Source organism: Amborella trichopoda, chromosome 4, assembly GCF_054954075.1.
Source record: "Amborella trichopoda isolate Santa Cruz 75 chromosome 4, AtrichopodaSantaCruz75HAP2 v2.0, whole genome shotgun sequence".
Classification (NCBI taxonomy): domain Eukaryota; kingdom Viridiplantae; phylum Streptophyta; class Magnoliopsida; order Amborellales; family Amborellaceae; genus Amborella; species Amborella trichopoda.
Window position 1 is genome coordinate 1,481,152 of NC_142339.1, and position 15,522 is coordinate 1,496,673.

The following is a 15,522-nucleotide window of genomic DNA, read 5'->3' on the forward strand; positions in this document are numbered from 1 at the left end:
CATTCTGATTTGGTAAAAGAAAATAAAAAATAAAACACTACCTGACAATCGTGATCGTGCGATGAACTTTGGACGGCGATAATGGTTTGCGAAATCACTGTTCATTTTCACCTATAGGCGTTGGGAAGACTTTTATATATATACTCTTTTCATTTGAATGAGCAATCATAAAAAAGGAAAATTTGAAAAAGCAACTTGAAAAGTATTTTTTTAATCGAATAAACATAGGCCATCCATTTTGGTGAGATGTTTAGATTTAGGTCTTAGAATGTTCTTTTTTTTCTTTCCAAAATTTTTAGATAATTTTATTGGCATTAGATTAATAATATTAAAAAATAAAAAAATGATTTTGAATTTATAGAAGCCTAGATCTTGAAATTCATCAAATGGGCCGTCTAGATTTATTGTAGGAGGGGACTTATTTAGACCATACATAGGATGCTAGTTAGTTTTTTTTTAGATTAATTATTGAGACAAGGAGAATGTGTGTGCTAAATTTTGGATCATACAAATACCGTAAATATGGTCATCTAGAAGTGTGGTTTTATAAAAGGTGTCAACCTTATGCAGTAAAAGTAAGACAATACCCTAAAAAGCCACCAAAATATATTGGTTTGATAATGCAAAACCTTTCAATTGATAATCTTGACCTCGAGATTTATAGATATGAAAAAACAATTAATTTTAAATCTTAAAAATAATGCACATTTGCAGCGTATACTTGGAACATCTATTTTCAAGATTTTCAAGTATTTAGAGATTTACACGATCTGTACCATTTTTAAAGCTTATATTTTAGTATTAGCGATTAGGGCATTAAAAGTTTTTCGTCACCAAAGCCGTGATTGTTTGAAGTTGACGCCCCATACGAATTAGTAGTGTATACAAAGTTTGTTGAGTTGGCTTGACTTGGCTGAATAGGGGTGGTAATGGACTTGGATCTGGACCCGACCCAAGACCAGACATTGGTACTAGATTTAGGTTCGGGTCCATGTGGACCTGACTTAGACCTAGACCTAGACTCGAATAGTGTTATTATATAAATAATATTTAATATATAATATTTAAATAAATATAACTATATATTTTTTGTTATAATATTTAAATAATACATCTATATTAATAATATTTAAATAAATATAACTATATATTTTTAGGTATAATATTTAAACAATACATCTACATATTTAACATAATATTTAAGTGTATTTTTTATTTTTTCAATTAGGTTTGAACGGGTCCAAGTCCCATAATATTTTTTTTCGAAACTAGATCCGGACTTGAACGTAACTCGTTACAAGTCAAAATGAGTCAAATTACTAGTGAAATTAGTTGAATTGGATTTCAAAAAAAAAAAGAAAAAAGAAAAATAGATCATCATCATTATCATAATATTTTCTCAACTATTTCGAATTGGCTACAGGAATCTTGGTTTAACATTCTATTGTATGAAGGGCTATAGCCTCATTGAGACCCAAAAAAAAAATGAACAAGTTGAAAAATATAAAATATATTAAAAAATTATGTGCAACTTTATTTATCTGATTGAATACGATAAAACCTATTCCTTTGACGAACCAAAATCAGATGTCCGATAAGCTAAAACTAGTCAAACATTAATTTTACTTGGTTTTTTATCGAATCCAATTTTTGCTTAGGACCAAATTGGCCAAAGACAACCGGTAGTGGTCTAACCCATCGGACTACTGGTTCAGCCTGATCTTAATGATTGTCATCAGACGGTGATTAACCCACCTGATTATAATTGCACCACGGCCATGGGATCATACTATAGTGCTTCAAATCTTATACTTTCTCGCCCTTTCCCCCATGTCTCATTCTTTGTGATCCTGCTCCCCCCGCCTCCTCTCTCGCGTGCGCGCTCGCCCGACCGCCTGTAGTCTCTCTTTCATCCTATTATTTTCTCTCTCTACATGATACCATCTTCTCTCTCTTGAAGCTTACAAGTTCGCACTTCCCGCGCTTATAAATCTTTGTCACTCTCTCTGATCTGTGTAGTAATTGGTTTATTCCTGTTTCTTTTTCCTTTGAGGTGAGTTTTTCGAGTTTGATTTTTCTTGCTGTAATTTATTTCTCTTTTTTATTGAATATATTGATTTGATCATGAAGTTTCCATTTCCATATTTAAGTGGAGTATCCAGCTTGACTTTGTTTATTTAAATTTGCCCATGCTGAATTTTGGTTTTCAATTCTCGATTCTCTCTTTTTATTGAACAACTGGATCTTGAATGTATTGATCTGCAACTTGAAATTGAAACCCTAGTTCTTATAGAGACCGCTGTTACAATTGGGGATCATTTATTTATTTATTTATTCTTTTTTGAGCTGATGCACATTTAGTTAATTGTGAGAGCAAACTGTGCTACTTGTCCAAATTACAGATAAGTGTTTTTGGTTTTCGTAACTTTATTGTTATTTTCAGTGACATGCTGGCTATGCAAGTGCCAATGTGGCAGTTGGGGTTAATTTTTTGTGTTTAGCTCTGCCCTATTCCTCTAGTTGAAATTAAGATAGGAGATTTTTTTTCTTTTCTCTTTTTAATATCAATAGAATATAGCATTATGTTAATGGTGGAATTTGTCTGATCATTTTTATTCTGTTTTTGAAATTTATGTGGAAAAGTGCTTGGTGAGATGGGATTATTAATTGGTATTATGAAGTTTATTTTGATATATTTAATTGGGTCTTCTTTTTTCATATCATTTGCAAGAGAAGACATGCTTGCATTGTTCATTTGTGTATTTGTGTCGCGAGTTTATTGAGGCATGTTGCCGGTGTTGTTTGGCGGATTATGAATTTGCATGCCCATTGTTTCGATAGTTATTGATGTATATCACTGAAACTAGAATTGCTTTCTTCTACCTCATGCGAGTATAGTATTAAACTACCCATTATCTAAAAGACTAAAACTAATCATCTTCTACTCTTAGAGTATTTTGGGCTGTAAATGCTCTTGATTTCAATTGTATTGAGTTTTTTCCCATGTATAGGGACATTGACGCAAGAATCTGTGTCTGTCTCAGATTTGAAGAAACTGATTCACCTACCTATATTTTGCTTAGTCGTGCATGACACATCCACACCGTTAATACATGTCTATATATACTTATAAAATTTACTTTTCAGTTTATAAGAATAAATTTTAACTGAGAAAGATAAAAAATGTGTGTCCAAAATCCAAATCAAAGACATGTCCAAATCATAATGAATTTGCACCCAAATGTGTTTAACCGAATGAACCCCAGAATCATGCCAACACAGTATATCCAACGATCAGACAATTTCAGGCCAGTATCTACAATATACCAGGTAGAGCTGGTTCTACATTATTACTTCACTTGTTTCCATTGGATTTACATGTAATGGGTTTCGTTTTCCTTTACAGGGGTTCCTATATATGTTGTTTGAGTTATAGTTGTTTGGAGAAGAGAGTGAGATAGAAGTAAGGTACGAAGCTTAGGATTGACCAGCTATGTAGCAGCTCTATTTCTGTCTGTCCCTTCTTCCAATTTTTTGAGTGAGCTTTTTCTGGGATTTCCTCTCTTTCTACCCTTTGTCGATGTGAGTTATCCATGGAATATTTAACCTGACTAATAAACTTATTTCTCCTTACTCTTTCCTTTTGTTTCTTTTGTTATTCTTTATCTATATCGAGCCTAGAAGTACATGGCTTCCCAGGATTTCATGATTTTGTTGCCAAAAGGCTTCAGATTTGATCAGTAGGTGCTCTTTTACATTAGTCTTGACAAATTCGATTCCATAGGGCTGCGTTTGATAACCATGAAAAGGCGGGGAAAGTGAAGAACTCTTTCCCCTTTTCACAATTTAGCTGCTTTCATCCATTTGTTTGAGTGAAAGCAGCCCCAAAGATTTTCCACAGCTTTCCCCATCATGGGGAAGAGACGGTGAAAGCCGTGGCCTAGCCCGCAGGGTGGTCTGTGACTTTCCTGAAAGAGGGGAAAAATTTTAACTCCCCGCTCTTTATCACTCTTCTCTTGGTCTGCGAAGCCCTAACCATCCCCGTCTCTATTACCCCAGCCATCTCTCTTAACAAACACCATCCCCTGCTAAAATCATAGCTCTTTCTCTCTCATTCAGCAACCACCCGAACGTTTCCACTTCTGTCCCTCTCTTCCACCACCTCTCTCCAAAAAACCCCCTTTCGCTCTCCCTTTTGTTACCTTCGAGGTCTCATCCCCTGCTCTCTCATTCTCTCTCATGGTCAATCGTGGTTTAGGTGCTCTCTTCACACATCTGAATAATCCAGCGAGCTAGGATCCCTCTCCCAGCTGGTTTTTGTAGAGGTCAGTTTTGAAGAATGTCTTGTTCTATTTCATGTAACCCTCTTTTTTCATTTTTGTTATCTACTGTAATTTGTCTGTTAATCCTATGGAAAACCTAATGTTCTAGAGATTTCCAATTTTAATTGGCAGCCAATAAGTTGGACCTTCCTCATTTGTTCCAACTCGACTAATTGAGAATTTCAGAGACACCCAAAATTTGGAGATTCCTTCTCATTTCCAGTATACTTGACTGCTAAAATGTCATTTGATTATGATTTTGCATTTTTTTTTTTGTTTTTTTCCCTGACAGAAAGTTCGCTTAATGAGAACAAAACAACTTACGTCTTAGCACATTAGAAACCACATCACAGCGCAAAAACCTTGTATTTACGACCATAAATATCGGCTACTGGGATTGCACTTTTCTCCCCTGTTTCCCTTTGTCATTGATCAGCTTTCCTTTCATTAATCCATGTGAGAAAATTTTCACATAGTGCAGATTGTTTCATAAGGTATGACATTCTTTTCTTTCCCACATTTTTTTTTCTGACAAATTTTTTTGGTTTTCATACTGGACTACATAGAGTTTTGTTTGTCTGTTAACTGTTCCTCTGTCATGTTTTGTGATTCTTTTTAGGAATTCTTGTGCGTTTCAAAAGCTAAGTCGTTTACAATTACATATGTGGACTCATTTTCCATTTTTGCATTCTTTTTGTGATTAATCAAAGTGCTTTGTGGTTTTCTTATTTTCCCCCATTTTATTCTTTTATAGAGGTTTGCGTGGAGTTATGTATGTTTGCTGATCTTTTTCTTTTGCTGACCATTTTCTAAAGGGTGCGGTTTGTATAGAGCCTAGGCTCTAAACAATCAAATTAGAGCCTACCTTCAAATGGTGTCAAGAAATGTAGTTTCAATACTGGAAATCTTTGTAATAGCCTTAAAATATATTTTCATATTTATGTATAAAGTTTAAAGCTTCAAAAATAGTGTAGATCAACAGATTTATGAAAACTTGAAAATCTTGAAAATTGACGATCCAAAAATGCATTACAAAATACACTATTTCCACAACTTGAAATCCTTTTTTTTCTCATGTCCATGCATCTTGATGTTGAGATGATCAATTTGAAGATATTTGGGCATCAAAACAATGTCTTCTAGTGAAAGTTTTGAGGTAGGCTCAAATTTCATTGTTTTGAGCCTCGGCTCTATATAAACTTTTCCCTTTTCTAAAACACATGAATTGTTGTTTACATGGGTCTTAAAATTTAAACTGGTTACATTATTGTATGCAATTTAGTTTGTTTCTTTTAATGTTATTTGGACTATATTTTATTGTTTTTTCTCATGTCCCATTTTTTTCTTCCATGGACTAGATGAGTACCAACCATTTTGTTTGTTCTTTTGTAACTACCGTATGGAACTAGTATGGCTTTCTAATTTTACTTAATTTTGTCATTCCTCAATCATATTTACTATTTTTTCCCCTGTATTTCTACATTTCGATGAGTTATAAGAGGCATTTCTGTTATGGTTATTGTGTTTTAAAACTCTGGGTAACATTTTATACTAGAACTAGTACGTCTAGGTTTTTATCCTTTTTTGGAGATGGGGATATATGTTCTAATATTAACTTCTATAGAAGCTGTTTTGGAGGGTTTTGTTATTTTTCTAAAGTGATTTTTGTGATATTTCAATTTTTTTTAAGAAGCTTCGTTTTTATTTTTCAAGTTGTCAATAATTACAAAGAATAGGTAATCAATTTGAATGTGTTTGGTTGTGTCATGGGAGAATTATTACCTATCATTTGGTCCTAATATTTTCTCTTCAAAGAGGGGCAAGTCAGCCAATGTGCTCCAATGTGCCTGAAGCTTATAAATTTGAGAGTACATTATGCTAAATGTTTCACCTTCATTAAAATTTGGAAAAATAGTCTTGGCACGCATTCTCCACCCTGTATAGGATTTGGTTTCGAATATCAGTTTCCTATATTGGAGAAGCAATTCCAATATCTATGTGGTGCACAAGTCAAGATTGTATATACTACATCCTTATTGCATAATGAGAGTGCAAAGCTCCCAAGAGGAACTTAATTTTTAGGAGGAGGTGATAAGAAGAGTTAAGAGAAGGCTAAGAGTTGCAAGATCAGATGAAGATATAGGACATGAAGATTCTGAAGAAGTAGAAATTGAGGAGCTTCATCCTTAAAGTAGGGCATACCATCATTATGTGGTGCAAATCAAGGAGACCATTACAACACAAATGTGGGCTGCCTATATGAGATATCGATCTTGTTAGAGATGTATTCCATCTTGTGTGGTCCTGGTGTAGCTTATGTACTGTGACTCCTTTTTGTCTCTCTTTATCACTATCTCCCTTTTGTAGTTCCTTTCAAGATTAATACTTCATAGAGTAACGTTTGCAGGTATACAAAAAGAAGCCCACTGACAAAAAAATACCATAGAGAGAGAGAGCAACAAATTAATTGGAAAACTAATTTACAATCCAAACCTTTTATATTAAAAAAAAAATGGATGAGCTATAACTAAAATACCTCTTTCGAAAAGCTATATTTTTAATGATTTATTGGTGAATCATGCAATGGGCGACTAAAACAGGCAGTTTTCTCTTACTAAGTTAGACAAACTGGGGAAGCTGACTGTTCTAGTTTTCCAGACAGGTTAACAAACAGGGAAAACTTTTTGCACCAATTTTCCATACATTTCCAGAATCCCTGAGATTCTCAGATATTCCTACTGAAACTGCAAAAAATTTATCAAAAAGGGCCTAGATATTGTTGAGGGTACAATAGAGTGGAAAATACCTGATGGTTTCGTAACTAGGTCGCAGTTATCATCAATGGTGGCATCCTTCAAATTTCAAGTAGTCCTCTTTTGCATTTGAAACTAGGAATTTATTCAGAATGCCCATTTATGTACTCTTCTTCCGACATCTTTGAAGAGTCCATAATTGGGGGCTACCTTAACTTTTAGTTTATTCTGTAACATTTGCTTGACTAAATATTCACCTACTACTGGTCTCTTAACTGGCATTTAACCATAGAATGAGTTTTGGCAATATATTTGTTGTTTATCGATGCTTTACTTTGTAAAAATGCTACTCATTAACATAACTATTTTGTTGGATATCTATGAAGGGTTTTTTAAGACCTACCTTATTTTTGTTCTTCAATGTAGTGCATCTTTTTGTCAATAACTTGTTGATTATCACATTCATTTGTAACTGCTTGTATGTAGTTTTAAAAATTTAATTGCCTATATTATTTTAACGAGTATTAACTGGAGTGTGCTACTTGATATAATAGTTAAGTTGGAAGGAGGGTTGCTATGGCAATGCATAATGATGATTCATCCAGCTCTGATACGAAGCATAGTGATGGTAGCAATGATTTACCAGGTTTCAGTGCAGAGAATCTGCAGAGTAACATGAAGGTTATTTATTACAGGTCAGTCTTAAACAACTGTGACAGTACAACTCTCCAATTTGCATGTCACCTTGGTGATTAGGAGGAAAACTTTTATCTTATGGATGTGCATGAATTAAACTTATAAAATTTTTGGAGCAGAGAAATCAGTGATCTGTTTGCATTATCCACTATGTGTGTTTCTTCCTCTTGATGAGCATGGGAGAATAGACCTTATGTATGCATTAATTTCCTTATTCTTCGAACGCACTAATCCATTCTAGTTGGGTTTTTGTATGGCTCTTTAGTTGGACTTAGACAGTGTTTCATAAATGTACAATCTTTCATATTTTTCTGCACCATATTCTCAGAGTTCACTTTCTAGTGTACCAGTTGTCCATTTCATCGTTCTTCATTACAGTGACCAATCAAAAGAAGAAGTGCATATTTTATGTATGATTTGTCTTTTGTTTGTTTTCATATATAATTTTGCAGCCGTACATTTTTGTCAATCATTGGTGGTGTGATAGCTGGAATACTAGGGCTTACGGGCCTTAAAGGATTTGTGTTATATTTCTTGATCATGGCATTGGCTTCATTGGGACTTGCTGCCAAGGCAAGGTTCTCAATTCACGAGTACTTTGATTCATGGAACCGAGTTGTGCTTGATGCTGTCTTGGGTGGGCTCATGGTATGCTTTTATTCCCATTATTTCCAACATGCATACGTGGCATCAATTGTATATGATTGTTATCTTATTTGTCAGAGCATAAGTTTTTTTATTGGGTTTGAAGAAAAATATTTTCTTTTCTAAATTGATTGCATTTTCTCTTAGTATTTGAGGGGAAGTACAATGTTAGTCCATTGAACTACAGAAATCCAGAGGCCATTGGAGTCATGATGGAAAGTGATGGCGAGAGAATGAGAGCATCAGGACAGACATGACCCTAATGATGGGTCTTGCTCCTCTCCATCACTCTTCATCTTTCTGTTGGACAGTTATGACCCCAGTGGACTGTACTGGACTTTGCCTTTGTCCTTGTCTTAGCTATATAGACTGCTTTTGAGCTAGTTTACATGGTATGTGTATCATCATTATCATCGTCATCCGAGCCTTATCCCAACGATTTGGATTCGTTTACATGAATCTTGTTCCGTTCTATCAAGAGCCATACTCTCAGTCAGACTTACATTGTATATGTATCAAAATATTTATTAAATCATAATTTCTAACTATTGGTGGCATACCTGTGTGATAAATCATGTTGGACAAAATCTTATGGTTTATATGTCGTTTGCATGCATGTGTGCAGTGTTTTAAAACCTGGATTTCTTTTGGGACTTGCTAGAGCCCTGAGCTTGAGTCAAGCGGGGTTATTTGGCCCGGTCTGATTCAGACTCAAATGTCTTAAGAAAAAATAGCAAAGAAACCATGGGTACCAGTAACAATCGGCCAGTTCCCAAGGTTTCTTAGTCGGACCGGCAGGGTGCCAGGTCCGAGGACTCAACTGAGTCCAAGTCAGACTTGGCAGGTTTTAAAACACTGCATGTAACTGTAACACAACAGTGTTAATCACAATTAAGAGGTAAAAAACATTATCAAGAAAAGCAGCAAGCTAGCCGTTTAGCTTTAATATTTTTCCCTCAAAACAGATTTATAATGATGGTACTGGTTTCTAGTGCAATTTTTCTGGGATGACTTCGTTCTAAGAGAGATTCTACATGTGCTTTTATCTTTTTGGGAAAGTGCAGTATAATTCAGTGGGCTATGGAAAATCAAAATCCTATGGGTTCCCCACCATCCCATAAATGATGGATGGTGATGGAGAGCATGGAACATGTCATCAGATCTGGTAGGTCTTGCCTCTATCACTGTCCATCGTTTTATTCAACATTGATGGCCCTAATGGACTATTGGACATTGCAATCCATGGGATTACAGTGTGCTTCCTGTCATTTCTTTGAAGATAAATATATGAACGGGGTAAACCATTTAACATAACGGGGTTGAACCATTTCACTCTGACATCATTTCTTGGAATAGTTAATGATTGCATGGTTATGGTAATTTATGTCTATACTGGTCTGATGCCTCTATTTTCATGTGTTGCAGTCATTCGTGCTGTTCTGGACGTATCCTTTGAATGCAATTGCATGTCACTGCATTTATTTTGGGAAAAAATATATAAAGTGCTCTCTCTCTCTCTCTTGACACGCACGTGTAGAGAGAGAGAGAGAGAGATGATGTCATTCTTCTTTTTTATTTCTTCCTGTTGTAGTCCTTGACAAATTCCAGATTTGCCTACGACATCGTTCACATATTCTAAAAGGAAAAGCTCACCTGAAGCCTTTCAGCAAGGTCAAGATTCAAGTGGTGCTAAGTCCTCTTAGAGGCTAACTGTTGCAATATGATGGCACTCGCTTGTTTCTATCTCATTCTCATTTTGAAAGAACATAGTCTCTGCTCATTATCTCATTGTACTTCATTTTACATGCCCATTGCGGAATTGTGTCACAGCTTTTTGTTTTTTCTAATCACCATATCGTTATGATTTGTCCTGAACTTTTTTTTCTTGTCCTTCTGGCTTCCGAAGTTCTCTTTCCTGGAGAGATCAAGGAAGCTCTAGTGATTTACCTATTCTGCAATTTGATACTCTTTCTTTCAAGATATACCATGGGAGCTTCACATGAAGTTTCTTTCATTGCATTGTTTCTCTCACTTGTTTCACCATGTGCTTGGTGCAATGATTTTCAACTATAGCACAGACTTGACCAAAAATTTGAAGACTTAGGCTTCTTGGGTGGTGGCAGATACTTTGGAATTCTGAGCCTTTTTGCTCCCCTTTTATAGTTTTTGATGATTGTTTCATATGAAATTATGGGTTTTTAGATCCATGCCTTGAAAGATCATGGGGTTTACATGTTGCAAATGATGAAGTGTAAGTGGGAGAGTGAGAGAGCGAGCTTGAAGGCTTCTAAATCTTTTTCAAAGGTTGCACCGAGTGACTTGATTTCTCTTTCCCTATTCAAGGGTTGTGCCGATTTTTGTGCGGTGTTTAAAAAGCTGGGCTCGAGCACTAACTCGCTAAGGCCTGAGTGTGCCCAGTCCAACTCAGGCGAGCATGAGTTGGACTAGGCAATTGTAACAATAAAAATTCCAAGTATTCCTAAAAGAAATGAGAGAATTAGATGATTCCGGGGTTTTCTGCCCCAACATCGCCTTTCTTCCAATAGGCCTAACTTGATCGATTTCTGAATTGGCCGACAATTTTTTGAGCACTGGTTTGAGGTATGACCAGGCTTGGACCCTTTAGAAATGGTCACGTCGTTCAAAAATTATTTAAATCAATATCCCTTCTGATATTGACTCTAAGCTTGTCTATTTGATTTGTGAGTGTGGTTTCTATAAGGTTTTAACCTTAAACAATCCAATAAGGGCACTCAAGCAATTTTATCATATGTAATTTCGGTGTAAAAATTCTTAGGATTATCTGAAAAATTTAATTTTCATATTCAATTATAAGATTTTAAACTCCAAAAATAATTAAAATAAAGTAGATTTATAAACATATGAAAATCTTGAAAATGAAATGTTTAGATAATGCGATGTAAGATGCAGCATTATTTATGGGATTCAAAATCTTTATTTTTGTCGTATTCGTACATAAACTTTATTCGTACATAAACTTTTTCCTTTGTAAGGTGATTAGGTTTAAGGTATGTGACACCATCTTTTTCACCCCCACGTTCCTCTCTCTCATGTCCTTTCTAATTTGATGCACAATTATCTCTTTCTATGAGGAAAGGTGGGGTCGTGGTAGTAGTACTCCCACAGTTTGATTATCATGGTGTTTCCTTTCTCACCGACACCCCTCATTAAAATACTAACTATTTGAGAAAATGGATAAGGGTTTGTCTTCCTTATTGAATTACCAAAAAAAAAAAAAAACTCTACCCACTGAATTACCAAAAAAAAAAAAACTTCTCTATTTCAAATTAGAGGCACAAAACTCTCTTGACCCCCATAGTTGAAAAAATGGGTAAGGACGTGTCTTCCCCACTGAATTACCAAAAAAAAAAAAAAAACTCAAATGTAAAGTCACCAAGCTCTTTCTCTCTCTCAATTTAGAGGCACAAAACTCTCTTGACCTCCATCTTGATCGTGCAAAGCACGCCTCTCTCGGTTGTATTTCAGATCTCTCTCTCTCTCTCGCAGAGCACACTTCTTTCTCGATCGTATTTCAGATCTTTCTCTCTCCCTCTCGCCCTCGATCTCGATCTCAATCTCGATCTAGTTTGGCATAGCACACTTCTCTTGATCGTGCAAAGATCTCTCTTTCTCTCTCACGTACAAAACATACACACTCTCTCTCTCTCTCTCTTGATTGCACAAAACACACATACACACAATCTGTATTTCGAACTAGGCACAAGTCTCGTCTCTCTGGGTCTCCTGTGTACACATGAGCTTCGAACTAGGCACAAGTCTCCTCTCTCTGGGTCTGCTGTGTACACATGAAAAAATAATGCTCTAATGGTCAAGATCTTTTTAGATTCCTAATCGTCCGATCCATAAAAATCCAATGGTAAGAACTAAAAGACAGCCGGCCTGCGATGGCCAACCTCACCAATCAATGCTTTTATTTTTAAAGCCAGAAGAATATGTGCTATCATGCATTGACTCTCTCCAGTAAATCTTAACTAGGAGGATAATTTTTAGGACCCCATATTTACCTCAAATTTTGAGGATGTAACCTTTTCATCCTAACGACTAATTTTAGAATAAAATAAAATAAAATAAAATGTAATGTATATGCACTGAGTATTTAGGAATAATTTTTTATTTAGAATATTTATCTAGTGATTTTAAGGTGGATCTCAAAAGTTTAGATCAAGAAGTTCTTTTAAGTAAGTCGTTCTCTAGACGGAGTAAATGTATAGAGTGCTCCTGGTATATATACTCAGCTCTTAGGATGTCATCCACTAATCAAGCTTGAACATCTAATCAATCTTAGGGAAGCCACACTAGATCACATCCGAATTTTCCAAATATGTTTTAGAAAAAATGGAATGTATAATAAACCCAGTTTCTATTTTGGTACAAGAAGATTACAATTAAACCTAGTCCTTATGTAGAATTACAATAAAATAAATAGATAAAAGAGAGAAAGAAATTGATCGACAAGGCATATGCGTTGTTCGGCAATGACGGAGTTGACCAGTTTCTCATTCATAAGATTTATGAGGTTTACCATATATTTATAGAATTATAATTTTGTTTTAGTACAAATCTCATTACAAGTGTAATCCTCAAAATACGAAACTCAATATCTTGTAATCTCACAAAATATGAAACTCTGTCTTGTTGCTATAACCGCCAACACCTTAGTTGTGAAATCGGACAATTAAGAATATATCATTTCTCTAAACCATGTTTGAGAAAAATTTCCACACTTTAAGCATTAATCAATAGTACAAGCCCTAGCCTGATTTCATGTTTGAGAGTAAAAATACTTGTAACTTTCTCCTAGAAAAAGTACAGGGTTTTAAGGGGTACTATCCTGAGAGGCTAAGACAAGAGAAAAAACAAAAAAACAAGTCGATACAGAAGTACCAACGAAATTTCTATCCATTATTGACCAAAAATTCAGACATTTCATTTAGTTATGAATCACTCATAATAATACCCTCATTTGTATTTTTCCACATAAACAAACAAAAATGCACTGACATTTTTATCTATAAGAATACATTTATCACATACTGTTAAAGATATACAATATTTTTAATAACATAAACAATATCGATGATTCCCTATAATTAATGGAATAACCGTATTTTAACTAGGGTCTTCCTCATTTCCCTCCAAGGAAAAAAACAAGAGGAGAAGAAAAATAAGTAAATGGCGGTTTGCTGCCGAAATCTAGTGTTTGTTTTCAAACTTATTCCATAATTGACCAACTAAATAATAATAATAAATTAAGCTGGTTTAATGAACTAATTGTTTAATTGACCAATTAAAAAATGATGATGACTTAAATTGGGTTAATAAATCCATTGCTTTATTGACCAATTATAGAACACTGATAAATTAAAGTGGGTTAATCACAAGGGTTGGTTGGTGATGTGTACTTACTAGGAAGTAGGAATTTAGTTTTTTTTTTAAATTTGAATTAATAGTATATAAGGGTCAATGCTTTGAAATATACTTCAATTAGAAAAGTTAGAGCCCTCAAATTTGGGTCACTATTGGTGTTTGAACTTTGAAGTCACACCGCCTTGCTAGAAAACCACTGTTACCTTAGTCATCTTTGCCTCTAAGTCATCTCTCTCTCTCTAGAAAACTGTAGGACCTCTCTCTCTCTCTCCTCTAGAAATCATCTCTCGCACACAGTCTCTCTCTGTCATGCATATTACTCTCTCTCTCTCTCTCTCTCTCTCTCTCTCTCTCTTATTATCCTACCTCACATATAAGTCATAAATGTGTCACATTAGTGCATATGAGCAATTTCTAAAGGGAAATGTATTGGTAGGGTTGTAGCTCTATCACAATAAGTAAAGCCTCATTTCATTACTCCCAGAAAGGTGCAGTTCTAGAATTGGAAAATTCTTGACCTCGACCATTATAGTTGTAGAAAAAAACAAAAAAAAAAGGATTTCAAACCTTAGAAAATGTACAATATAACACATTATCTAAAAAATTCATTTTCCAGTCTTCACAGTTCTATAAGATTTGTACCATTTTTTGGACTACAAATTTTATAATCGGTGGTGGAAATTAATTTTAGACTAATGGTAGAGATTTTTCATACCCAAGGTTTTGGAATCCTTTTTTTGTCACATTTTCTAAGGTTTGAAATCCTTTTTTTTTTGTTTTTTTCTACAACTATAATGGTCGAGGTCAAGAAAAAAGGATTTTCAAACCTTAGATTCCAAAGCCTTATAGAAGGTTAGTGTTATAAGTTAGTGTTATTCTTAACTTATAAGTGTTATAAGTTAGTGTTTAGATCAGAGGTTTGGAATAGCAGTCACATATGCTTTTGTATTTAGGTGGCACCACATGTTAAGTTTTTTTTATTTTTCTTGATATGTTAATGGTGACAGTAGAGGGTGAGAGGTTATATAAGAGTTGGAAATATGCATGCACGACAGAATGCGAAAGACTTGGCAACGCTTGGGCAGGGCCATCAAGGCTCGGGCCTGTAAATGGTTAGCTCGGCCTGGCCGAACCAGGCTGAGGGGGCCTGAGCCCAAGCCTGAACAAGACCAAATTGACTGGAGTAGGGCCGGGCTAATCTTGGTTGTAGCCCAAGCCCAACCCTTAGCCAAATTTTTTTGCCCGAGCTTAGTTTTTCAGGTTTAGCTGACCAGTTTGGGCTAGGTTGCCAAGCACACTACAACACTTACACATGCATGGCACATGAGAGGTATACAATAACATTTGGGGTGGGTTCCGACCTATTGGGTTGAGTCAAGTCGGGTCGGGTTGGGTCCAGACTGTGAATAAAAATTATAATATTTATTTAATATTTTAATTAATATGTATAACACATGTTAGGATGCACGAGTTTGTTCAAGTGGAAGGCTAAAAAATAAATAAAGGATAGACCAAAAAGAAGTAATGAGAAAAATATGGGGATTTATGGTTTTACTAAGGATATGAAGATTAATAGAGCAGAATGGTAGACTAAAATTCGTGTAGCCGACTTTAATTAATTAGAAAAAAGTTAAATGATGATGATGTACCTGATCGGATCGGATCCGATTGATTATGACCAACCCCGATCCCGTTCT

At 35.1% G+C, this 15,522-nt stretch overlaps 1 protein-coding gene across 2 annotated transcripts; it reads left to right on the plus strand.

Moving 5' to 3' along the window:
• The first annotated feature begins 1,818 nt into the window (after positions 1–1,818).
• On the plus strand, positions 1,819–10,430 carry LOC18439456 (Rab5-interacting family protein). Of its 2 annotated transcripts, XR_016053740.1 has the most exons (6): positions 1,819–2,053; positions 7,630–7,770; positions 8,224–8,419; positions 9,481–9,581; positions 9,842–9,861; positions 10,025–10,430. XR_016053740.1 is itself a non-coding variant. In XM_011627008.3 (5 exons), exons 2-5 carry the CDS (start codon positions 7,652–7,654, stop codon positions 10,053–10,055), a joined length of 366 nt encoding a protein of 121 aa, XP_011625310.1. In that variant the 5' UTR covers positions 1,819–2,053; positions 7,630–7,651; the 3' UTR covers positions 10,056–10,430. The 2 variants fall into 2 exon arrangements, 1 of the variants encoding a protein (XP_011625310.1); XM_011627008.3 differs by lacking the exon at positions 9,481–9,581.
• The last annotated feature ends 5,092 nt before the right edge of the window (positions 10,431–15,522 follow it).

What these genes read in the sequence shown, in the direction of transcription:
- LOC18439456 (XM_011627008.3), top strand. Translation starts at nt 7,652, where the DNA reads ATGGCAATGCATAATGATGATTCATCCAGCTCTGATACGAAGCATAGT. An exon ending in ATGAAGGTTATTTATTACAG is followed by an intron (nt 7,771 to 8,223) that starts GTCAGTCTTAAA and finishes ATAATTTTGCAG; the next exon opens with CCGTACATTTTTGTCAATCA. An exon ending in CTGTCTTGGGTGGGCTCATG is followed by an intron (nt 8,420 to 9,841) that starts GTATGCTTTTAT and finishes CATGTGTTGCAG; the next exon opens with TCATTCGTGCTGTTCTGGAC.